Raw genomic sequence first — 27,699 nt, forward strand, 5'->3', positions numbered from 1 at the left:
ACGCGAATTTTACTTATTATAATGAAAAACTTTTTCGGGAGGACCTCCCGTGACCAAGGTTGCTGTAAAGTATCCGAAGCGTCGTGTTTTAGAGTATACATATTACATGCTGTAATGTATACTCTAAGCGTCATATATTTAAAAAACTTAATAAACCGCGAAAAGATCCAAAAAAGTTGTTTCATTATAATAATTATCATTCTCTTAATTTGTTTCTTGTATGCTTTTGTATATTTATTCTGTCTTCCGTACCTATCCCCTACATGTTAAATACAAATTCGCGTCTCTACTGCTTGCGATTTGTATTCATCTGTTCCCTTATGCACTAAACATTCAGATCCAATACAATAATTATTGTATTACATTAACAAATCATAATAATTAATATCATCATATTAAACAAAAATGTATGTGAGTATTCACAATTACTACGATGTATGTTACGTTTCATCTCAATGGAATTATCATGCCATATCCGTAGTCTCTGTGTTAATTTGATATAAGTAACGTGACCTTGTAGTATAGGTGTAAAGTGTATTACGTCTTTTACGTTTGCTACTGTATCATTTTTATTGACAACTAGTCGACCCACGCGGATTTACATGCGTTAATAATTCGTGCTCTGCTTGTAAGTCTTATTATGCTCTATAGGTAAGCTCTAAGTAGGCTAAGTTATTATCTTATACTATTAAACGAGCAATTCTTGTATAAATATATTTATATATAGAATCTGAATCTCGGAAACGGCTCCAACGATTTTTATGAAATTTAGTATGCAGGGAATTTCGGGGGAGATAAATAAATCTAGCTAGGATTCATTTTTAGAAAATGTCGTTTTATCCCAGTTTTTTTAGACTGAAAAAATATTGTTCGAATACGAAGGTAAATTTCGCAAATGTCAGCAAAGTTGTAATAGCTCAGGAGGGAAATCGGCCGGTCGCGATCGTCCGAAAAGACCATGGTTCGAATTCTCGATCGATTATTATTGTTATTATTATTATTTTCTAATTGTGCTCGTTATTTTTTATTTAATAATTTATGTAAAATCGAAAAATATTATTTATATTTTATCATTTTTATTTTTTAATTATTTTTGATTTTTTATATTTATTTATATTTTTTATTATTGTCGGTAAAAAAATACTATTCATATTTTATAAATATGTAATTCGTATTAAATATGATTTCCAAAAAACACGATTTACTAAAAATACCGAGCTAAGCTCGGTCACCCAGGTATTTTTGTATATACGACATAGTAAAAACTTAATATAAATATATATACCTACTTAATATAATTTGTAGAAATTAAAGGTTTTAATAATAAATTTATAACACATTTAAGCTATCTATATTTGCATACTAAACAAAGGATTTTTAAGTGTCAACAAAGGATCTATCTTCATTAAAAAATAAATTTCCTAAAACTGGAAAAGCAAAGAGGTCAACATTTTTTATTCGTGACATTAGCGAAATCATCTGTGCTCATTTGACACTATTCATAGCCATTAACCCTAAATAAGAAAAAGAAGAGGTCAACATTCAGTTTATTTTATTTTTGTTATTAATAAAAGCCACACCCACGTAAAAGTTGCGGTTAAGAGTTACTAAAAAAATAAAATAACGTTCAGTCAATACTTGAAATTATTCTAAAGTGTGAGAATTTTGTACTATTACTCACGGTCTTGATGGTCTTTGACAAAACACAAAAACTCCAAGGTGTTTCATACATATGTCCATGTTACGTATATGGCACGTGACGCATGTATCTGAAGACATCTGCTTATTATTCTCTACATTTGTCAAGTGTGCGTTTGGCATAACGTGTAAGTACAATCATACTATGTACAATAGGAGCTACATGCATTTGATATCAAAAAAAAAAAAATCGTCGTGGCAATATTGTTTATGAGTTCGAATATGTTTTGGGATAAGATATTTAATACAATTCTGTATGTTTTATGGGAATAACATAAACTTTCAATTAATTTATTACGACGAAAATGTACGTGAAAGTATTTTAGTATTGGATGAAAGATATACTTTGGAATTCTCAGGAAGCTGTATATTTTATAAGATTGTGTAAATTGAATTTAATTTCTTTTCCTCGAGCAAGCATCTAACAAATAATTAACTTTATATTGTTATAATTAATCATGTTATTGAAGTAATTTAGAGTAATCGCTTTTATAATGAACTTTTTCTTTATGATCGACAAAAATTACTCTTCTTGGACTTGAAACCTATCATTACTATTATATTTAGATAAAGGGATTTGTAATTTATCATTGTTACTTGGACGTTGCACAGAACAGTCTTAACTTTCACCTGTCCATTACATTACTATTCAACTTAAATTACTACTATTCCTAGAAAGGAGCTGTTCCTAATGATATAAGACTACCGGTTTATAAACGATAGTCACGAGTCCATCCATTACCTATCACGACTCGGTTCGAGGATACAATAGAAGTTCTGTTACTCCATTTAGGCTATGGGAGGGATGAAAGTATTGAAACTGATTGCCCATTGTGGAGAGCTCAGGACGGGGATGCGACGATGATTCTGGATCATGATTTCACTACGCTCGCCTCATTTATCTTGTCGCAGTGATTGCCGTGCGAACTCCGAAAGGCTCGTTTATTATTCAATTCAACGACGACTGTACGTATCCGAGATATGAGTAAGAGAAAATTCAATTGTATTCAAGTCGAACTTGTAAAACTTTTTAATGTTTTTATAAATATTTATCTTGAAAGTATAACTGCGAAAAGTATTCAAATGATATAATATTCAAGAGAGACGATAGACTTTTTAAATACTTCTTGAGGTGAAAATTCTAGCTTTATCAAAGGGAAGGGAATATAACATTGAAGGTATTTTCGTTCATGCTGCGATCTTATAACGGTACCATGTAGCCTTGCAAATGCCAAACAAGCGCATATCTCGATGCATTGTTCGTCTTATCGTCACGGGAGCTACAATTACTCCCTAGGCGGGTTGTTTCATACACCCACGATCAATTAACTATCGTGGGATCTAACATCGTTTTAATAATTAATAGCGGTACTAATGAATGTCGAATGAATTTAATTAATAATATTACTACAATGTGAAAGGTATACGAATACGGATTTTTCAATGTTACTCAAGTAAAAAAAAAGTTATTTTTTAGAATTCTACGACTACATTTCTGTTGTAAATTTATCAGAGAAATCAATGTAATTACAGAGAAAAAGATTTCTCATAATTGTTGATAGTTGGAAACATTCATATCCACTCTTTAAAATGTCTTTTATTACTGTTACTACCAATAGATAACGTATTTCTTCATATTTTTAATCATTTAAATGAATGTATAAATGTATGTAATGTATTTTTCCTAAATATCCCCATTGCGTTAGTTTTTATTTTGTGTGTATAAAAAGTAGTTCCTTTGTTTGAACAATACTATTGATAATTCCTTATGTACTGTTTTAATTAGTGCTGTTTAACTACATAAAGACTATTATCGAAGATAACTATATGTTACACTGACGTTTTAGATTCATAAAAATCACATAAAACACATTATTTTAAATTTCACTTCTACGAGAAATAACAAAATGGAATTTAGTTATATAACTAAAATAAAAATTTATTCGAGCAATTCGTTATTAGCTTCGGATAATGTACTTTGTTTTTTGTTAGCTTTCTCTCGGAATAAACAATTTTTGTTGGTTCAAAAATAATGTTACAACTATTTTAACTTTTCGTTTCGATTATTAATAGGAAGGATTTTGATTACATTCTAACAATATATTAACAGTACATTTGCTGTGTGGTTACGGCATTAAGAATATAGCCACCCCCTCTCTTCCCGTGGGTGTCGTAAGAGGCGACTAGGGGATAACACAGTTTCACTACCACCTTGGAACTTAAAAAGCCGACGATGGCTCGATAACCATCCAGCGGTGCAGCAAAGCTAGCCCTGTGGTCACACAACCCGCCTGCCCAGCGTTGTGACTATAGGCAAAACACATGGGTTCACTCCATTTTTGGCGGTAACTTGTGGAGGCCTATGTCCAGCAGTGGACTGTAGTAGGCTGAAATGCTTATAGTATTGTTTTTGTCTTGATTTCTTATTGAAGTTAAGTTTATTACCCAATAAAAAGACATGTTTCTTTACTTTTATTATATTTTGTATTGTTTATTGAAAATATTAAAGTTGAGGTACCTATAAGAAATCTGCTTTACGTAACAAACGTATTATGTATAAAATTTGTAGGTGAATCGGTATCGGAGCGAGCGGATAGCGAAGCACGAATAGTAAACGATCAACGATGTAAAGAGGTGCACATAGCTCGCGCCGCCGGCGGCCTCGGCCTCAGTATAGCTGGTGGACGAGGCTCTACGCCGTACATCGGCGACGATGACGGCATCTTTATTTCTCGAGTTACACCTAATGGACCGGCGTATTTAGCAGGACTCAGGGTAAGGATAACTTATTTTATTTATTTATTTAAAATTTTATTGCATACAAAAAAGAAGATACTATTTTGAACCATTACATTCAAATAAGCCTCTTTATCGCTTATAGCGATTTTTGCAGACAACTTCTATTGATAGTAGTTAAGGAAAATTGCCGCGAAGAGTGCGCAAACAACAGTGCGAGGTTAAAACATACACAAAAATCAACTTAAAATGTTAAACACATTTATATAATATTCATACAGTAAACGTTACATACACTATCTAGAGTACGTAAGCTAAAAGTTGTTTGTGTTTGTGCCTACGTGCATGCGTACATGCGTACGAGCGTGCGTTCTTGCATATGCGTCCTTGCGTGTGTGTATATGAACATCCATCAGATAATTCTTAATGCAATTCATTTACATACATATATATATATATATATATATATATATATATATATTGTATGTCATGTTACGTATTCCCAGGTGGGCGACAAAGTTTTGTCTGTCAACGGTACATCAGTTGTAGAGGTCGACCATTATTATGCAGTTGAAGTACTTAAAGCGAGCGGACCAACGCTCACACTCGTTGTAACCAGAGATTCGCCGACGTCAACAAGGTTCAATTTTTTATTAAATTTATTTCTCAGTTTTGACTAGCTTTGTAATAGTGTCATAGATTGTAATAAATAAGATAACATGTATTGATCAATACTTATTTTTAGAACACACAGCCGAGCACCGAGTGGTGCCAGTCACCACTCCGTGTCAAGTACTACTGATACAGTATCTACTTTAGAAAATGGACAGGTAATTTTATCTATTTTGTCATTACACCCTGATAATAACCATCAATTGATTTTTCGCGTCTATGTTGTGTTATTGATAGTCTATACGTATTATACGTGGCTTTTGATTCTAAATACAACGTTCAATTTTAAAAGAGTAGCGATTTTGTTTTCTCGTAATAGTTCAAAGTATTCAAAATGTTATGTAAACTGTGTTTTTTTTTATTTTAAATATACTAAATAAACGAAATTAGACTTTCCTGTATGTAATTACTTGCAAGTCTCAACTAATATTACGTTTTTCAATTTAATTTTCTTTGTTAAAAAATGCCACCTGATTTTATCGAACACCCAGGGTATTTATTTATTTTTTATTGTACACCGAAATACATACACATGTAGAAAAAATACAGATTAAGATGTACAAAGGTAATTTTTTCGCTAAAAAACGATTTCTCCCAGAAAACCTTTACCACCAGGGTACTAAGGTACCAGGGTACAGGGTTTTATATAGTTTCTTTATGAATAAAAAAAGCATCAAAATGTTAATATAACGATAAAATGCTTGGTCATAAATGTATATATAGTTTTCAAAAAAAGCTTGACCATTTGAAAAATTTTAAATAATAAAAAAATTTTGACTTCCAGAGCTAGAAACAATTAAACCTGGGGTGTGTAACTTTTTTGATGATAACAGTTGTCTGATATTTTGAGATTAACGGTTTGCTCCCAGATACCGACTGGTCGCGGGGTGGGCAAGCCGCTCATCATCAGCAACCAATACGCGCAGGAGTTTGAGCCGGAGGAAAAGTCGCAGCCAGTCGCACCCGTCACACCCGTCGCACCGGCCACACCCGTCACACCCGTCACACCCGTCACACCCGTCACACCCGTCACACCCGTGGGCCGCTCGCCGCAGCCCTACCGTCTGCAGGCCTCGCCTCCACCCGCTACGCAGCCCTATGTGCCACCTGGTTAGCCGTAATACTTATAATATACATATAATATTTAAATATAATCACTTTGTTTACAGTAAGCCGAGTTCCATTTTCTTCTTTGATTCTGGACGATTCAAGTTATTAAATTTGAAAGATTAAGAAAATGATATAGTCACTATAAACTTTTCTAAAAATAAAAGTAGAATCGACTCCACATTGGCAACTATGTATCACACGCTTATCGTCCGATATCTATACAAACTACAACAAGATACCAGTGTCTAAGATGCATTGCACAAAGTAAAATATTATTATTACAATTGTAGTCAATGAAAATTTTTATGAGCGTAGTGCATTACTATCTTATCAGACTTTCGTAAAGTGCATTGCATCATATGTACTTTTATGTTGTAAAGTAACATAATTATAATACATTTCGATATTTCTAGTCTAATATCACTAGCTGTGCCACACAGTTTCATTCGTGTTAATTTGAGGAAAAATCGTACTAAAAATTGTATAGCCTGTAGCTTTCCTCGGTAAATAGGCTATCTATCTAACAAAAAGATTCTTTTAATTTGAACCAGTAGTTCCTGAGATAAGCGCATTCAAATAAACAATTACTTTTACTATTAGTACAGATAATGAGAATAAAAGATCATTTGACGAGCAGAATCGTACTACTTGTCAAACGATTTTCCATGAAAATTAGTTGATGTTTTTTTTTCCAATCAATCCCCGTAATCATCCTAGTCACTAATAATGTTTTTTTTTTCAAGTGTATCAACAAAAAGTGTTAGTCCACACGACGCTGATCCGCGACGGCTCGGGGCTAGGGTTCAGCATAGCGGGCGGCAAGGGCTCGCCGCCCTACAGGGACGACAGCGACGCCATCTACGTGTCGCGCATCTCTCCACAGGGCGCCGCCGCTAAGGACGGCAAGATGCTGGTCGGGGACAAAGTCGTCTCGGTGAGGCCCTCCGTGCTATTTATAACCTTAAGTAGTTTCCAAATAGTCCATATTGTGCACAATAAATTAAAAAAGCAAAACAATACGTTTTTAGATAAACACGAATTGAATATTTATAAACCCAAATGTCTGCTCCCCTCCAATACACAGACAAATAAATTATAATATAAATTTCAGATCAACGGTGTCGACATGGAGAACACCTCACACGAAACAGCTGTTTCGCTACTGACCGGCCACGAACGATTTGTGCGACTTGTCCTCCAGCGGACAATCACGTCCGATCAAGGTATACATTTAATTGTTTGTAAAACATAACGCTTTAAACTAGTAATGCCTGCTTAGGAAGCTGATGCATATTGGTAATGAATAAATATTATTTTCTAAAAGCTGCAAAATATTCTCTTCAAATATTAATGTTAAATAGTTACATAAATGTGATCGTAATTTGAGATTGTTCTCGTATAGGCGAATTGCTCCCGCGGAGATCAACATCAGAAGAAGTGAGAGAACATAAGACGAGTTTGCCGAATGTTAACGTCACAATGACCCAAAAACCCACGTCTAATCACGTCCCGCTCACCGGAAACCACACCACACCGCGAGTGACGCACATTATATCGCAACAACAACCACAACCGAAACCGCAACCGCAACAACAACCACAAATGCAACCGCGACCGCAACCACAGCCACAAATGCAAACGCACTCGCATCCGCACTTGCAACAACAAACACAAACCACTTTTGCACAGACAGCCGTGCCGCAACCCGCACCACGGAAACTTAGTCAGACCAATGGAACGGTAAGGTTTTGAAATAACTTTTAGTACTTTATTTTAATTATAGTACGTTTTGTAATTTATTTATTTCACTTGCTTTTGTCCCGAGTTAAGCTTGGTTTTAATTTCATTTTTAGATCTGTATATTCCGTAATACTCATTTTATTTTTAATAGTGTCGAAGCTTATAGTATAAGCGCTCAAAAAATGTAGCGCTCGATTATACTCAAGTAACTATTGTTGACTTCAGGCGGGCACGAAACCGGCAACTAACAGTACGAGCACGCCTCTAACTCCCGGCGCCAATAAATTGCACGGCTCTAACGACGACGTATTCGACGACATCCAGGTAAGATCAGTCGGACGTATTTAGCAGGTGACGGGTAGAGTTAGTCCAACGCGTTCACATCCACACGCTTGTACAATAGCTTGCCAATCACACCGCCTCGCACTCACGAACCCCACGAACTCCCTCCGGCCGCCCGTGCGGCGCGACCGCTCCCGATATCCGGGTCGAAGCGCCTCGAAATAAAGAGCTCGTATTTCGAGGTCGCGGAGATCGCGATATTCGGCGCGGCCGTCGACCGCGCGGGCGGGTCCGAGGCCGAGATGTGAACGTGATGTGAACGTGTCGTTCGCGCAGCCGGCGAGGCCGCTGACTAGCGAGGAGTTCCAAGCGATGATCCCGGCGCACTTCCTGGGCACGGCGCGCGGCGCGCGGTCCGCGTCGCCGCCGGAGCGCGGCGTGCGCGTCACGGTGCGGCGGCCCTCCCCCGCGCCGCTGCTGCCGCCGCCGCCCGCCGCGCCCGGCCGCGTCACCGAGACCATCACCAAGTCCACCTTCACCGAGACGACGGTCACGCGCGTCACCGACAACCGCCTCGTCGAGCCACTCATCATCGAAGTAAGGCCGCGCCCGGATCTAATGTTGTATTCGTATCGCACGTCTAGGTGGTGGTCCGCACGCCGGTATAAGTGAAAGTTTTAATTCTTTCGTTTCGTTCTGGTCACTGGTAGATGAAAATTTTACTATAATCCGAAAACACGAATGCGCGGTAATATGTTGCGGTATGGAACATTTATCTAAATATCATTTTGAAAATTTTTTTTTAGTCTCGTCAATAATAATGAAATGTTTGTTTTTTATAAAAGTAGAATATTTGGGCCTATTTTTACCGCTCCGTGATTGGAGTATCGTTGATTTTTTATTTTCATGTTATATTTTAAAAAGAAAGAAACTGATTACGAAATTCGATATAAATTTCCACTTTGTTTTTCCAGATTCACGACTCTTACCTAGTAAATAATAAAATCTCGCAAGACGATAATGAGTAATATTGAAGCTGAGACATTTATATACATATTTATCATATATATTTATTGAAATTTATTCATCACGTATATTTATTACTTGGATATTCTTATTAATAGATTAAATAAAAGAATCTTCGAAGATATCCCCTTACTGTTCCTCAGATGCATACATTTTTTTATCTCTTAGCTGGACCTCGATTCCTGCACCGTGATATTCATCTGACATTGATTCTGATCTTGTTCTTCAGTGTAATTGTACTAAAATTCTATAATACAAGAACATAATTAGTACGCACTAAAATCTATACTAATATTATAAAGATGCAAAGTTTCTAACTTTGTTTGTTTGTAGGGGGTAATCTTCACAAATACTGATCCGATCACGAAAATTAACAGAAAGCTACACTGTTTAGGAGTGACATAGGTTATATTTTATTGTAATGGAACAAAAGATTCACTGAAAAATGTTATATATAAATTTTTTTGTGTCACAATATTAGTTACAATACTCCTCCGAAATGGCTGGACTGATTTTTAGGAAATTTCGTGTGCGTAATTTCGGGGAGGTCTGAGAATCGGCCAACATCTATTTTTCATACTTACTTTCGTACTGGCTTGTTTGGTGCACTTGTTGTATCGTGCTAGTAGCGTCTTTCAATAATTAATTTGTGCAAACGATTTATTTGTTACATAACGGTCTATAATTTGGCTAGGCAGGGCGGATAACTCGAGCAATAAAGGTGAGCGTTGATGTACAAACATACAAAGGGGATCGCTTTAAACCTACACCTAGGTCGCAATTCCTAGGAACTGAGTTTCTCCCTCTGCCACACGATGGACTCGGCACCCGCACGGTGAATCCATCGAATGCTAAGAAATTAGTCCCCGCCCCGTTAACTAATAACCATCCAGCGTTCCGTGCTGCGTACCTTTCTACTAAAATAACTTACCTTTCTGCTAAGTGATTCCTGTGTTATAAGAAATTAGTGATATCATGAATTGTGTTTACTTGGGTCAACATTGACCACTGAAGCCCACAGTAGACCGACATATAAAACCATAAAATATATATCAAGCTTATCCGTAGTGCTCTCCATTGGCTGCAATACAGTCCTTTAAACGTTGAGGCCAATAGGGGATTGGATAGTAATCGGATTAAAATGTATAATGTACTTAGATAAAATAAATATACTGTTTTACGATTATTTATCGAATAATATTTAATATAATTCATTTGTTTTAGTTTTCATCAACAATATTTTTAATCTGTAGTGAAACACCAACTACAGTACGTGACGTAATTTTTAGGATCAAACATTGGCCGCCTTCCACTAAGCGTCCGCAACGGCCGCATCATGTTTTCACCATGCCGCCATATTGTGAGCACACAGCTGATGTCTGACACTTAACAGCGCTCAAATGTGTGTTCCACTTATAAAATTCGCTCACAACGCCTGCAGCGTTTTTTACGTTAGTGAACGGCAGTTTTAGCGATCGTGATCGATGGCGTTGTGGGTCTTAGGTGGAACGCGCCCATTGTTATTACTCCAAATGACGTCACGCACTCTCAGATGACATAACGTGGCGTTTTGGCGGGATTTTTAAACAAACAATTTTAAAACATGTTTTTGAGTATCTAAAAGGTTTTAAATAAATGATTTTTATTTTATTTTATGGAAATAAGTATCCATAAAGATTAATTTAAAACGCTTTCTGAAAATTTGTGCGGCCCCTATTATCAATAGAAGCACGCACTCTTTCCCAGAGAAAATTCTTCACTGTCAATCGTATGGATTGTTTTAGAGACTCTTAATTATCATGGCATTTAGAGAAAGCCAAACTCTCTATATTCTATTTTTTTGGAAGAGTCTTATTTAGTAAACAAACCCCTGTCAATATTTTCACGTTTTTTCCGCATTTACCACTCACTTTCACAACACATTAGCTTACAGACATTTGTAAAACTCCATTTACTATTTATTTAACTAAAAAGAAATATCAATTTATCATTTTAAACACATAAAAACTATTAAAATACGGATCTCGAGAGTACAGGTAATTAATATTTTCGAATATGACATTTTAATAAAAAAAAATTATGAGGCAAATACGGATATGGTCATAATATTTTTAGAAGTGAAGTGAGTATAAGTGAATGAACAGCATGAGCGATAAAATAGGCCTTGTTTTTTACCTATATTTTAAATTTTCACGAATCATAATTTGTTAATAAGGTATAAAACAATGTTACCGTAAAGCGATTTGTTATTATGTTTTAGATATTGTTTTTTTTTCTCTTTTTATTTATGTTGAGCGTAAAAAATGCTGACAATATATTATAAATGTCAATCTTTTATAGTAGTGTTTATTGTAAAGGTTATATTTTATATTATGAATATTTCTGAATATCAATTTCACCCTGAATACGAACGAACTGAACGCTATTCCATATAATATAGAAATATAGCACATAGCATTGGCATAAAAGTTTATTTTAGTTCACAGGAAGATTTTGTGGGACTTTAGTATGAGACTTAGGATTACCCAATAAGAGCTACGTGAGAAACAGTGTTATCAATCCTTTTGTTTAGATGTTATAGAGAGTGTACATGTCATGTGTCATGAGTGTCACATTATTACTATCACATTTCACCTTTTGGCTAATAGTCGAAAGTTGGATATGTCCTTAAAATTTTATAGGTAACTAGATTTTTTTATATAAATTTATATTACTTGAATTAAAACTAAAATAAAGTAAATAATAAAAATAGAATCTACTTGAGATTTTAAATAAAACTTCGTCGCGCTAGGCAGACGTGTTAGGGGGCGTCCATAAATTACGCGAGGGGTTTTTTAAATATTCTGTCCCTCCCTCCCCCCCTGGTGAGATGTCGTGAGATTTTATTCAACCCCCTCCCCCATCCCCCAATCTCACGTGAGATTTTTTAAAATGTGGGTTTCTTACGTAAACGCGTTGGATTGTTATTGTAAAAAGAAAATGTTTTGTGCTTTTATTTACGACTAGTTAAGACTAGTAATCAGACACAATCAACAAATCAGACAGTCAGTAGATGTATAACGTCGAAGTATGAATGAAATTATTTTCTTTCGAATGAATTAGTGAATGATCTTAATCATATTACGATTACGCTGAAGATTAAATCTTAAGCATGTACAATCTGGATTAAATGGACCAAAATAGTATATTTTTTTTGTTTCAATCAGAAAAAAAAATATTGCGTGATATTTGCCTCTCTCCAACGTAAGATTAGATGAGATTTGACCCGACCCCCGCCCCCCCTTAAACATTTCACGTATTTTATGAACGCCCTCTTACCAATTAGATCACTACTATTGACGGGTAGGTCGAAAATTGGTATCATAAGAATTCGTGAACATTTTAAAGGCATTTTTCTCCAAAACTGCTGGCAATTCGACTGAAATATTCCTGAAGGTCGTTCCAACCTTGCGTAGTACTACAATTACAGAAAGTCTCATCTGTAAGTCCGTTTTCCACTTCGTAACCTCCTGTGAAATTTTCAATTTAACACTGTATTGAATAATATCATGTCAATTTAAAATTACTATTTTAGAGTGCTTAAATTTGTTCTTCGTATATAATAATACTCATATAAAACTATAGTTGGCATTATATAAAAATCATTATTTCATTTAATTTTTGCAGACTTGTTATGATTAACAAAACAAAATATTATTAATGAATTATATAAAAATAAAAATAAAAAATTAAGATATTGTAACAGGAAAATATCGTCAGCGTCGGACCCCGTCTTAGCTTCACTAGGCAGTCACAGGTGACAGGACTGACAATCTGTAGTTTTAAGTAATAAGTCGCCTGTAGGATAAGCATAATTATGCACGATGTATGGCAAAAAGCATAGGAGTTTTAAGACCTATGAATGTTAAATTTAAATTTAAAAAAAAAAAAAACGAATATTTAAAATTGTTGTACACAAAATGCCTAAAGTATCTTAGACAGTTTTGCGGTAATTTTATTCTGCTTCTGTAATAAAAAGTTTACCGAATAGAAGAGTAAATAGTATTGTACCTAAAAAAGTAACGCGTATGTAGGTTATTCGTGTCTTGTTTATGAATTAATAGGGAATGAAGTTTAGCTAACTCCTAAAAACTAAGTGGGAGTAGTTAAAAAAGTTATTTTTACTGCAACTATATCTCTTCTTTTAAAATAAATTAATTTTCTAAGATTTCGTGAAAACTGAGAAAGCAATATTTTTATTCATAACATTTATCGAATATGCCTTTCTGCCATTTTTTATTAATATATACCGCAATATATGAATTTCATTTGCTTATTATATAAGATCAACGCGAGTTGTTTATGTATTTGTCTTTGGCCTTATTTTGATAATTTTTGAGAGATTAAAATTTTCACTTCGACTACGTATAGACAATAGTAACTCTGAAAGGAGTCCTTACTGTCGTAACTTTACGGAAAGAGAGCTCTACTTTCCGTGTAAGTTCGATTTTTTTGGAGTATATTTACGCACGCTTGACTCACGGAGTAAGCTTGTGAATGTGACGAGAGCGTTACGAAAGGGTGACCGGGGAAGGCGAACGGAGCAAGAGAGGTGCGAGCACACATTTTCTCTCTCTTTCATAGCCAGTTACGTTTCGTATATCTAAGACACAGTGCAGGCCTATCGCTAAAGAAGTTTTATTTCAGTCGTGTGGTCTAAAGCACACTCGTTTTTGAAGTAAAAACTTCTTACGCACGCTTGACTTGGGGAGTAAGCTAGTGAATGCGTGACGAGAGCGTTACGAAAAGTGTGATTGGGTGAATCGAAAGAAAGTTCAGAGGGAGATATAATACAGGCCTATCGCTAAAGAAGTTTTACTTCAGTCGTGTGGTCTAAAGCACACTTTTTTTCTAAAATAGTTATTAACCATTTATTTCATTAATATTTAGTATTCTGAACACTTAAGTCAGTCAAAAATTATATCATTGCACTTTGGATAGTCTTTAAAAGTCCTACAACTTGACGACGCGTAAGCGCAACGGTCTCAGCACTAGATTATGGCGGTTCGATCCCCACACAACTCATACATACAGATGTTTCCCCTGATCTGGCCGTTTATTTTCGTTTGAATTATTTTGGACCCTCGACACAGGAGTAAGTCCTAGCGGGGACCGTTGAGTGTTAGGCGTTAGATTTTTCATTATTGGGTAGGGTGGCCTACCGGCTTTTTTCACACTGGTTTCCCCGTCTATGAAGGTAGTAAAGGGAACTTCCCTTTGCTATTGAATGAAGTACGCTGTTCTAACGCAGTTTGAAAGATCTATTTGTCTCAGAATTGCTTCCAAAACACTTATAAACCCTCATGATGTTTAAATTCTTTGGAAATAAATAAATTTTATCAAGTTATTTTGTTTTACAATTAGATTTTCTTTTGTTACAGGACGTGACGTTAGTCAAAGAAGGAGGATCTCTCGGATTTAGCATAATCGGTGGAACGGATCATTCCTGTGTGCCTTTCGGTGGAAAAGAGCCTGGAATATTCATATCTCACGTAAGAATAACATCTCATTTTTAAAATATTATTAATGGGTCTGGTCTAGGGTAGGTCACAACAGGATATATATTCTACTCAAAATCTGAAGCAACCTAACTAGGGAAGTACAGTACGCAGTGATATTTTCCTGTGGTGAGTAAGGCGATCAGAGCTCCTGGGACAGATTGGGGGTAGGGTTAGCAACGCGCTCGAGATGCTTCTGCTGTTGTAGGCGTCTATAAACTACGATAATCGCTTACCATTAGGTTAACCGTAAGCCTTACTTGTTTATCGACCTATTTGTATAAAAAAATTGAATCCAAGTTAAACTGAATATGGTAATATAACCAGATCGTGCCGGGCGGCGTGGCGGCGCGCTCAGGCAAGCTTCGCATGGGTGACCGGCTTATCAAGGTGAACGGCACAGAGCTGGCGGGCGCCACGCACCGCGACGCCGTGCAGCTGTTACTGCAGCCCGGAGCCACGCTGCAGCTCACCGTGCGGCACGACCCCCTGCCGTCTGGCTTCCAGGTTCGTACATCCCGCCCCCCACCTGCCCCATCGGTCCCGACGTCTACATTCATACGTTTCTGTTAAGTTGAAAGCTTTTGTTGATACATCCCATGAATAACTCATAATTGATTAGCAATACGGCCCTAGAGGCTTCAGCGGTTTCATTGTCCCACCGGCCAAATCGGCCCCGCCGGCCCCACCGACCCCACCGACCCCACCGACCCCACCGACCCCACCGACCCCACCGACCCCACCGACCCCACCGACCCCACCGACCCCACCGACCCCAACCGACCCCACCGACCCCACTGACCCCACCGACCCCACCGACCCCACCGACCCCACCGACCCCACCGACCCCATCGACCCCACCGACCCCACCGACCCCACCGACCCCACCGACCCCACCGACCCCACCGACCCCACCGACCCCACCGACCCCACCGACCCCACTGACCCAACTGACCCAACTGTCCTCGTCCACGCGACTACACTCATACGTTTCTGTTAGTTAAAATTATTTTCTGTTAGTTAAATTTAAATAATAATTTCATTATAGAACTGATAAAAATAATATTGTTAAGACTACAAATATAAAGTATCAATAAAACCTCTCAATTATAAAAATGTGTATATGGTACTCATTGGACGGCAGGTTACTCATTCGTGACACAGGATTCGCCATCTTTCATTACCATTGATTCATTACATGTACATTGATTTGTTCATGTAGATTTTGAATTTTTAACATGCCGAGGACTACTTAACTTTAATTCGGCCATGAATGATTGTGTCGAATATAGTATTATGTTCTTAGTTTGTTAAGATGTTTCACCTTAGAAGAAAAAAGACACATTTACAGTTTTTCAGGTAAATCATAAGTAGTCATTAGATAATACTGTATGTGTAATAATAATATTAATTGACAAGTAAATGAAATTAATACAAAGATTTATTTTTTACTTGGCGATCCTGTGTCATTCGTGCAGTAAGTTTTGTTATATTACTGATTGTAAAATAAGTGACAGACAGCTTTAATGGTTTGTGAGTTCAAGCAGATGCATTGCAAGTTACTTGATTAGAATTTAATGTCATTTTTGAGATCATATATTGTATGGACTTACACTTACAGATCGCAACATATGCATGATCGCAACGTATTGGATTTAAAAGCGATGAAGTATATATTTATGAGTATGTTATAACGTAGCACACTAACGCTTAAGTAGTATTTGGTAACATGCGAGTTAATGCATAATGCTTCATATCAACATACTAAGTCTAAGTGCCACGAGTACGACTCTGTGTTGCGAAAACTCACGCTCAGTACATTGGGGATATCAGCTAGGAATTAGAAATATAACAAATCAAAATTAATATTTTGTGTATAAATAGATGATCTTGTTCTTTTCCACACGTGCGCACTGCGGGCAACACAACACAAATACAGGGTCTCATTCAAGTTGAGATTGTTGATGCAACTGTAAGTGTGAACGTCACATGAACTCGAACATCTGTGTGTTTATCAGATTATTTTGTCAAAAACCCCTGCCCCAGTACCTTCGTGTGTACCGTCGTCGTAATACCAAGCTTCACTCTATTAGAGCGTGACTATAATCCCGATATATTTATCGCTAAATTATACTTTATTATATAAATTATTATAATTTGGCTTAAAGCTTTCGTCTATCCTAATGAGGCTTTCTTTTATTAAATATTTTTATTTGAATTAGTTCAGTTTATAAAGAATGTACTGTTTTTGAAATGTTCGAATACACGCCTTACTGTGTAAAACTGTTTGCATGCTTGTGTTAGCTTTGCATGATGTGTGAGTGTTAATAACTTAATAACGATGTATTTATAAATTTTGTGCTGTGTGTTTGATATGTAAGTAAAAGAACTTAGGTCACTCTAAATATAAACATTAAATTACATCTTTAATTTTAAATGCTTAAGAAGAATTACATCTTAGCAGTGTAACTTGTGAAAATTATATACTAGGTGTGTAAAATGCAATAAATTATTATTAAAAATATTATTTGTTGAGACCGTAATTATTTTTATCACGTATCTAGTGTTAAAGTATTAACACATATTCTGGTTTTATAGGAGCTTACTATAATTAAACAAGAGGGAGAAAAACTCGGAATGCACATAAAGGGTGGTCTAAACGGTCAACGTGGCAACCCTAACGACCCTAACGATGAAGGAGTTTTCATATCGAAAATAAACAGCGGTGGCGCCGCTAGGAGGGATGGCAGACTTAAGGTATGATATATTATTATTAATGCAATTACCCACTATCGTCTCATCTTTATAAAAAAAAAACAAACATAATTATATATTTAATGATATGTGGACACATTAAGTGTGCTCTAATTCACAAAATAAACAGCTAATACGTAATTGAAATCCTCAAATCGATCATTTTTTGCGTCGAAAGTTTTCGTCACGTAATTTTGATTGATTTTTATAGAGGATATTGCTTCTAGAAAAATCTCACGTTCTTACGAGCTAGAGCTTAGTGCATTTTAAACTGAAAGGTGAAAATATTTTATTTTATTTTTTACTTTTATTTGCTAAAAATTTATTTAAAACCATATTTTCTAATAACTACGCGAAACTTGAGAGAGGGGAGGGGGGCTTGGTTAATACTAGTTAGTGGTCACCGAGGGGAGGGAGGGGGGTTGTTTTCAATTGGTTACATGGTATGGACGCGTGGCCCTTCGTGGCAATCGTACGGATGTGTATTATGCCGGCGGGCCGCAGGTGGGCATGCGGCTGCTGGAGGTGAACGGCGCGTCGCTGCTGGGCGCCACGCACGCGGAGGCGGTGAACGCGCTGCGCGCCGCCACGCACGCGCCGCTGCACCTCGTCGTGTGCCACGGGTACTCGCGCGCCGACAAGGGCACCGTGAGTATGACGTGCCGCGCGCGCTGTGGGTGGCTCCGTTCGAGCGCCTGTTTCAATACTGAAGCAGTCCGACTGAGGAACAAGTAGGTTCGGCAACGCCCAAGCGATGCTTCTGGTGTTGCAGACGTCCATAGGCTACGGTAACCGATTACCGTATCGTGTGGGGCCGTAAGCTTGTTTGGCAACCTAATCGTATAAAAACACGTCAAAATAACTAACAGTCGTATAACTGATTTGAATATTATGTTAATTAGAAAATTAAAACCGTAAACTTTTTCAAATTTTTTATTACTTAATTGTAATGAGTTAGTGATTTGATATACAATATCTCGATATCACCTTTTGATGATAAATTATTTAATTAAGTAATACTTAAATACCATTAGTTATTAAAATTTAAATAAGTAATTATGTACATTCAAAATTATTGTTGATTATGGCCAATTAATACATAATGTCTAATTAGTTCATTATAAAGGTTGATGTTATTTTAAGTTTTTAACACGTGTGTTTGTATTGCTTAACTATAAAATAATATCGTTAACACGCTACAGTATTGTATATAATATGCTTAAATATTAAACGTGGTTTCCAGCACGAAGTATTTCTAAAAAAATAAAGTCATGCTTTTTGCTATTGATTCAAAGTAAACGTAGTAAAAATATCAGCTCCACACTAGCTTACTGTAGCTTGCACTGAGTGAAATAGAAATTATGCATGTTCGAACAGACGGGAAGCGAGAGCGGAACGGCAGATACAGGCGGCTCTCTGTCTCACTCCACGTCGAGCCTCGATAGAGACGAATCGTTGCACCAAAATCAGGTTTGAATGTAGTTTTTTATAGCCTATATACATTACCATATCGATCAGTGTTCATTACTGTCTCGCTCTTAAATATTCTTAATACACAACAGCATAATAGTATATTTCATTACAAGTGTGGAAAGGCTGTCATTGCAAAGAGTTTCGACAAATGTCTACCCGAGCCGAGGCGCAGCCGAAGGCGAGGGTTGACAGTCGGAACAAGTATATGTAATATTGTATATTCATTTATTAATGTATCGTAGGATCATCACAGTCGACAGGATTTAGTGGAGTTTGAACAAGAGAAACAAGTCGCGGAAATGCGGGAAAAGACCACGCCCGAAAAGGTAATCATTTAAAAATTTCATTTTTTTTTAAACTTTTTGTTGCAGATGTCTAAATTAAAAACAAGAAACAAATGTAGTAACTTAGTATATATATGTATTTACAGTTGTAAAATAATTTCAATTGTAAAATTGTATAGTCAGTTAGTTCAGCCTATTGCAGTCTACTACTAGACATAGGCCTCCCCAAGTTCGCGCCAGACATGACGGTTTTCCGCAATCCTCATCCAGCCTACACCGGCAAACTTACGTAGATCGCCGTTTCAACGGGCCAGAGGACGTCCTCCCACACTGCGTTTGCCAAGACGCTGTCTCCACTCTAGGACCCGTCTACTCCAACGGAATTGTGTAGTGCAGTAATAATTTTTGAGATGCTACATGGCCACTATGTGCCCTTAGGTGATGGACATCGTGCACGCGGTGGAGAGCATCGCGCTGGAGCCGGCGCCGCCCACGTCGCCCGCGTGGCCCGCGTCGCCCGAGCCGCAGCACAAGACCACCACCGTCGTCATGTCCAAGCACACGCTGCAGCCGCAGGTGCGTGCCCACGCTTTTTTTTATGTCACTAGGTCGGCAAACAAGCGTACGGCTCACCTGATGGTAAGCGATCACCGTAGCTTATAGACACCTGCAACACCAGAAGCATCGCAAGTGCGTTGCCGACCCAATCCCCCCAGGAGCTCTGGTCGCCTTACTCACCAACAGGAACACAATACTGCTTGAAAACAGTATTATTTAACTGTGATCTTCTGTAAGGTCGAGGTACTACCCCAGCCGGCCTGCTCCATATTTTGAGCAGGAAATTCCTGCTGTGCCCTACCTCAGTTAGCGCTACACACACTCGTGCGAATGTAACCTATTGACTGACGAACGAAACGGTTTTAATTCATTTTTTTATAATTTGTATAGTTATGTACTAAATTTTATGGTACTTATTCGGCACATGCTATTAATATTTTTGTTTGCATTCTGTTAGTTTTTAACGACGAGTAAAGTGAATAAAGATTACATTTACTCAAAAAAGTTCAAATTATATTACAGGTGATGACCAATTTGTAGTTGTAAAACTCAAGTCTTGTTATATTCATAAAGTGAATGCGATATTTTTATTGCTATTCTTTGGTTGCAAACAAACAGCATTATAATTTTATCGACTGGCGTATGAATTCAGAAAAATCACATTCTGCAAATTGACTGTAAAACTACAAAAGAGATTTTTTGGTGTATTTTTGTCCCGTTTTGTTCGTCAGATGAGGTTCGATTGCAATTATATAAATAAAACACTAAGTATATAGTATATACTATTATATACTAGTATCTGCCGACTATTTATAAATTATCAGTCAAACAGTATAAATAAAAAATAAGAATAATTTAACTTAGCTTCAACCCTGAGCACTATTTTTCATTATTATTTTATATTTACAGTAAAGTAGTATTTAGTAACTTAAAGCCATGGAAATTTTGGCATGAAAGTGAATTTTATGTAGTTTAGTTGTATCTTCTCTAAACGAATAACAGATATAGGTTTTATTTAACAAGTGTACCTTTACTTGAGCACGACGGACTCTGTTGATAGCATGCACCCCTTGTATTATATAGCTTGCATGAAAATATTTTGTCCTATTATATTATATTAAGTAATTTAAGTATTTTTAATTTATCTTAATATATCTTCCAAAATAAATGTTGTTTGGTATATATCAATGTAATATAATTTGTTAAATGGGAAGGGTTTACGCTATAGTTCATTAATTGGATATTTTGTTAAAGTACACAATTATTTTTAGATATTGTGAACTTTTTGTCAATGTAGTGTCACGTCGTGGACAGCTAGCCTGAAAGTGTGCATGTTACCTAAATTCTTGTTTGTGTTTATTGTACTTGAAACCGTATTGAAATTTTAAGATCTACCCCATTTTTAACTCTACCTTCATAGCATAAGTGTAATCAGTAACATGATTTTGCTAGCTTAGCACAATGTCGTTACGTGTTAGTAAAGAAAGATTAATTTTATTAAATAAAATAATAAGAAAATTTAAGATACTTACAATACGTATTACGTCCATTGCAGAAAGCAAACCTTGACGGGATGGGAGGAAACACATAGTACAGCAATTAAACATCTGTCCAAATAGTGTACATATATTAGACAAATACGTGCGGAATGGATCGTATCGTAATTTAATTATTATAATTATATCATTAAAATTAAATATGCGATCGGTTATGATAAGAAAGCAAGTGTGAAAAAAGTTTCGATTGATCGTTTTTAGACCTCCTAATATTAACTTAATTTTATAAGCGCGATCAAACGGAACTTACTGCTACGTGCGTACGTGTTTTATGATAATTATATGAGTTAGTAATTGTTTCTTTACTATAAATTTAAGTTGCCATTTGAAATTATATAATGCTCGGAATCTTCAATAAATTCAGATGTAATAATGTTTACAATATTATCCAAAACATGAAATTCGTATATTAAAAAAATAAAAACAAAACAAATGAAAGAAAATATGATTTTTTCAAAGATTTAAAAATTACTTTCAAATAAACAAAATGTCTAAAATCTTAGGCTATAATATATCTAAATATAATTTTTTGTAGTCATGTCCTTATTTTAGTAAAGGCTAGAGGCGCCCTATGTTAGTAAAATTATTGAATTGAAACTTGATGTTCTTAACAAATGTTAGCTGCATTTAGTGAACAGTGAACTTTATAAAGGTTTCATAACGGTTGAGGGTATTTAGCCTTAAGTAAATGCAGTTTACTTTTCTTACATTTGGATGTTAATAATTAATATTAGTACGAATGTTTACTATATACTCAAAAGTGAATATTTTGATGGTTATCAATATATAGAAGTTTATGAATAAGTACTCGTTTTGTGTAACACGCGATGTGTGTTTGATTCCTACATTGTTCCCTAATAATAATAATATTTAAATGAAGCCTTTTTGCTACTTTACCGATACTTATAATCAGCTATTTACAAATATTTATTAAACAACAATCTGAAGTGACCAATATTATGTACTGTTCAGCGTTTAGATATATATATTGTGGTATTTCATTCTGGTAGTATCTTGTACTTCGAAAGCTTTTTGGATACCGTTTTATACCTAGCATACATACTCAGTATTTAGATCTGTAATACACGTATACACTATACACGAATATATAAATAATCATATAAAATATCTGTATAAACACACCTTATATAAAATTAATTTTTCATACAAATTTTGTGCTGTATAAGAATAATATTTCTGTTCAACTTATTTCTGGTTAGCTTCTGAAAGAACTATTCGTGTCTAGAATTAAAACCAAGTAGGAATTTGATATTGATATGAAGACTTCTATTGTTTTGTTTCTTATACTTTTCATATTGCTACTCCACTTAGATAATTATAGAAAATAACTTTACCAGGTTTTTTTAATTCAATCTTTCTGCAATCACCGATGAATAAAGGTATTTATTATTCATGTCATTACGTTACATTTTTCCATAAAGATAACTGTTTGGAGATTTTGTTTTAACATATTTCTGACAAATTTTACTTTAAACTGGCTTTGTGTTTAAGTATCATGCAAATTTTATTTCATATTAATCAAATTTTTAATTTATAAGATATAAAATAATAATATAATTTATAAGAATCTACTGAGTACTAGGTATTCGTTTTAAGTAAAGATTGTATGTAATTATCTTTGGAGAGTAGCAAATATACCATAAGCGTTTTGTCATTTCTCTTTTAATTTCTTTTATTGCAATATCTCTTTTAATCCATTTTTTTATTACAAACGTAATTTTATTAACATGTAGTATAACATATATAAAACTATTAAATTCCAATGTATAGTCTGTATATTTTCGATTATATGATATAATTGGAATATATTATCTATACTTTTTGATTACATCCTGAAGCTGCAATATTTTTTGGCCTATATTCGATGGAATATAATGTCACTTTATATAATTTTTTAATTTAATTATGCAAAACATTAAACATATCAATAATTTATTGTACTATTTGGCCAATTATAAGAAAAAATAAATTAAATATCTATTAATGTTTATTTATTAGATAAAATGTACTAACTTGTAATCGATGTTTGCCAAAATTATAACTGCCATTTATTTTGACGTTTAATAAATGAATGCTCTTTATGTATTATAAATTTATTTTCACTTTTACTATGTATACAACGTATTGTAATCAGAATTATATTTTAGTGTTGAATTTAAATACACGTTGTTTAAAAATATATTGCTTTTCAATTAAGATTTTTGTTAGCTAATTTTATAACATTTATTTTGGAAGATTTATTTCGTCACAAATTTGCTATATTGATTTATTCTAACTTTATTTTATTCGAGTTTTACTTTAGAAGATTCCTTTTCTTGCAAGTCGCTGTCGCTATCCTCGTGATAATTTTAAAAAAGTACCAATAAACACTCGAGGTTACGAGTAAAACGAATGTAATGTGACATAGCACCGAAGTATATTGTGTTGGTTTTGGATAGTCGTCGAGTCCAGAAGCGGCGCCGCCGTCCCCGCTCGCGGCGTTCACTCAACAAAAGGTGAAGACTCCGCCTCCGCCCGCAGCGGTCGGCTCTCCGGACGGCACGCCCGTCGACCCGCCGCCCATCAGACCGAAACCACAAGTGCCCCGCAAACCGCAAACGAAACGAGTTAGTTTCATTTCGGAACCTCACGAAACACACCGACCATTGTCGACGAACGACCGACCCAGCCCCGGAATTTTAACGCATGGGACGCATGATGAAACCGCTCCGGAGCCCCCGACCACTAACGATGCATGCCAGGGCAGAAGCTCTATACTAATACGAAATCGACCCACAAAAATAGAGATGAGCGACACGAATTCCAATGTTGTTCGCCCCGACGAATTTATTATACCTCCTCCGCCTCTGTTCTCCACAAAAGTAAGTCAAAGTCAGTTAGTACACGACGTGGCACGCGAGCTAGATGCCCCTCTTATCACTGTCGTACCCGAGCGAGTAGTTTTACCGGAACCTATCGTGGCAGAAACTGCTATTCAATCATCTAATTCCACTGATTCTCCCGAAACTGAATTTCCACCAACAATAAATTTTAATACTCTTCCAACTTTAGACACCTCATTCAAACCAGATGATCCTTTTCGCTCGACCATTTTTTCTGAAGTGCCTTCGCATCAAATCTTTCGAACTGATCTTCCTTACAATGACGATGATGAGTATTACAACGAACTATCCGCCAGTCCAGTTGGAGAACCCGGCCTGCCAGCATTATTGCATGCACAGTATAAAACACTTCCGACGGTCTCACATATACCTAACTCACCTTGCTATTTGCATCCAGATAAAAGCTACTTTGAAGATTCCCCCGAGCTTGCTCATGAGTCGTTATTCGATTTAAGAACTAAGAATATTACATCAAACATGATACATTCGAAAACATACCCCCCAGGCAATCCTTACCCATCTTTAACGACAGTCGCGGGAACTTTCAATCCATACACGTGCACTATTCCAGTACGTGTCTCGCATGATATGTCATATTCGACTTCTATTCCCCAATCACCGCCATTAGTTAGTTCAGTAGAGAGAGACATAAACGCCAACGTTACGCAATCTGTTCCAATTAAAGCGGGAGATGCCCCTAAAATTATTCAATCAGAAAGAAGAGTTCGTTTTGGCGAAGTGACGACTGCGCCTGAATTCGATAGATTTTCAAACAGCTCAGAATCGATGGGAGAGGAAAGCACTTCGCCCGCATCTGCCATGAAACCCGGGTGGAGCAGCAAAATCAAATCCTTCGCCATCGGCGAGGTAATAATAAATGTACGGCATCTTACCCACAAACACTTCAGCTTCTTTTGATTGTGTTCGTCGACAACCCGTCCTGAGTTATGACTAAAACACACGTTTCCATCATCGTCCCATTATGTTACCTCGTTATCGTCATTAACTTGCATTTTTTTATAGTTTGCATGTTTCTATTAATTTACTGTTATTATAATTATTATTCGCATATTATCACTCAAAATTATATCAACTGCATGGGTGTTTAATAACCCGGAAGAGGGATTTTCACAGCTTGTATAATAAACAAATATGTATATGCTTTTTATTCATAAAATTTGTTTTTCACCTCATTTATAAAATCTTTTAAATAGGCAATAATGACAAATAATAACTTCAATAAAATGTTCACAGGCTTCCCCACCTCAATCTGGTAATTTTGTAAAAGCGTCTGTAAGCGATAAGAAAAAGTTTTTCGAAAATGCAATGGAAGAGAGTCATAAGTCATCGCTCAAACCAGGTAAGATAATAAAAATAATTATTACATTTCAGTAAAATTTAGATTTTTAAAGACCTGACGGACGAAATTGGTGTAGTAGAACTGATGGAAATTGGTGTGATGTCGCTTTCGTAAAAAGCATTAAGTATAAAACTTGATTATCCAATTGATTACCTTTAAGATTTAAAAAAATTATATAAATCCTAAAATATCATTATCATTGATTGATCATGAATCTAATTTCCTAATTCTTATTACTCGCTTTCTGTTTTCAGAGAAAGTATTCACATTTTTATCAGCGGATGAGGTGGAGAAATTGAAGCAGGAAGAGGAGAGGAAAATGGCGTCTCTGTCGCGCGCCGAGCTCGGCTCGTGGTCCCCCGGGGAGGACCGCAGCGGAGACAGCGAGCGCTCCGACGACGAGCCCATTGAGAACGGCCACAGGTACCGCCCCACATTATACTCTGTGCACTGTAGCACCATACGTGAATGTCAATCTGTACATCACAGACTATCTTCTCTTTTCGAGATTGACAAGTCTAAAAAACATAGTAATTTGTTAATCGGATATAAAGTCGTCGTCGAAGCGAACAGTTCTTTCGCTAATTCCATTTGATACAAAGACCGTCCGAAAAAAGTTTAATTGAAAAAAAAGTAGATATACATATGTTATAATTTTTGTAACGTGAATGGCTTCTGCAGTCGTAGACGAACTCTTTTGAAGTAGGGGATAGCGGAATGTATACCGCTCAAAATCTGGAGGTCTGTCTGGAGAAGTACCTCAGCCTTACAGAAGGTCACAACTAAATAACACCGCTCGCAAGTAGTGTCGTATTCCTGTGGCAAGTGTGGTTGACCGCTCACCATCGCGACCTACTTGTATAAAAGGCCCGCAAGCGAGACGCCAAGTAACCCCGAGCCCTCCCAGAGGGCTTCCCTTCTTCCTTCGCGGTTGGTGTCTTTAGTATCCGGCCCCTCTTACTGGTGACGCTGTAAAGGCCGATAGCAGCACTCTACAATTCGAAAAAAAAAAAAACGCCAAGTAAGCACGCGTGCCGTCGTTCCAGCGCGCCGGCGGGAGGCGCCAGTCCGTCGGCCAAGGCGCGGCGGCGCGCGGGGCGCGACGGCGAGGACGCGGAGGCGCGCGCCGCCCGCCGCGCCGCCTGGCGGGCCGCGCGCCTGCGCTCGCTCGAGCAGGTGCGATAAGTGAACTGGGATTAATAATAACAATAAATAATTTCATATATATATATATATATATATATATATATATATATATATATATATATATAAATATATAAATACTCGAAGCGAAAACTTTGTACCGCTAGTATATAGAACTAAGTATATGGTACTAGCTGTGCCCCGCGGTTTAGCCGCGTTAATTTGAAGAAAAAACGCACTCAAATAGTATATAACCTAAAACCTTCCTCGGTAAATACGAACCGATAGTTTCTGGAGATTAGCGCGATTAAACAAACAAACTCATCAGATTTATTTTGTATTATATATTGTAATATTAATATACCTATAGAATCAATAAAATAGTTTAAATTTTACAATAGCAGTAAAAAAATAGTAACTGCCTTTTGCCTAACCACGACAATATAGTTCTGTAGATTACAGCGCTTCTTCTGCTCGAACTGTTCTTGGAAGCAAAGTTTAAAGTCCGCTGGCGAGAACATTAACGAACTACGTGTGCCTCTTGAACTATTATGATTATAGATATAATGCATACAGTGTTTGATTTTCATAAATGTAATCAAACATACGGACAGAATAATACCATTGCTAAAGAAAACCTTTGAAACTTAACCTATTTTTTCAAATACTCTTAACAATAAGAAATGCTTGGAACTACTCGTAAGTCACATAAAGCTAAATCAATTGTTCGAAAATAGTGAAACATAAAATTACCTGTTTTCAATATTTCAGTCTAGTTTATAAATATTCATAAAAGTCAGTATTGCAAATAAGCTTAACAATTAAAATACTGACACGTTCAATAAAATAAAAATATTAGTAGCTTGT

The 27,699-nt window shown here is 36.2% G+C and overlaps 1 protein-coding gene across 1 annotated transcript in view; it reads left to right on the forward strand.

Annotated features, from left to right (window-relative positions):
• LOC123658051 (protein lap4-like) overlaps nucleotides 1-26,698 on the forward strand; it is an 82,947-nt gene extending 56,249 nt beyond the window's left edge. Inside the window, exons 15-33 of the mRNA XM_045593534.1 lie at nucleotides 4,268-4,473; nucleotides 4,941-5,074; nucleotides 5,180-5,264; nucleotides 5,976-6,216; nucleotides 6,960-7,150; nucleotides 7,328-7,439; nucleotides 7,619-7,956; nucleotides 8,182-8,280; nucleotides 8,575-8,835; nucleotides 14,685-14,795; nucleotides 15,129-15,308; nucleotides 17,400-17,558; nucleotides 18,060-18,203; nucleotides 18,933-19,025; nucleotides 19,271-19,354; nucleotides 19,751-19,888; nucleotides 23,886-25,196; nucleotides 25,584-25,689; nucleotides 25,944-26,698. Coding sequence (XP_045449490.1) covers nucleotides 4,268-4,473; nucleotides 4,941-5,074; nucleotides 5,180-5,264; nucleotides 5,976-6,216; nucleotides 6,960-7,150; nucleotides 7,328-7,439; nucleotides 7,619-7,956; nucleotides 8,182-8,280; nucleotides 8,575-8,835; nucleotides 14,685-14,795; nucleotides 15,129-15,308; nucleotides 17,400-17,558; nucleotides 18,060-18,203; nucleotides 18,933-19,025; nucleotides 19,271-19,354; nucleotides 19,751-19,888; nucleotides 23,886-25,196; nucleotides 25,584-25,689; nucleotides 25,944-26,284 — 4,334 coding nt within the window. The 3' untranslated portion in view covers nucleotides 26,285-26,698. The remainder of the gene's footprint in view (nucleotides 1-4,267; nucleotides 4,474-4,940; nucleotides 5,075-5,179; nucleotides 5,265-5,975; nucleotides 6,217-6,959; nucleotides 7,151-7,327; nucleotides 7,440-7,618; nucleotides 7,957-8,181; nucleotides 8,281-8,574; nucleotides 8,836-14,684; nucleotides 14,796-15,128; nucleotides 15,309-17,399; nucleotides 17,559-18,059; nucleotides 18,204-18,932; nucleotides 19,026-19,270; nucleotides 19,355-19,750; nucleotides 19,889-23,885; nucleotides 25,197-25,583; nucleotides 25,690-25,943) is intronic.
• The last annotated feature ends 1,001 nt before the right edge of the window (nucleotides 26,699-27,699 follow it).

This window comes from Melitaea cinxia, chromosome 11, assembly GCF_905220565.1.
Source record: "Melitaea cinxia chromosome 11, ilMelCinx1.1, whole genome shotgun sequence".
Lineage (NCBI taxonomy): Eukaryota > Metazoa > Arthropoda > Insecta > Lepidoptera > Nymphalidae > Melitaea > Melitaea cinxia.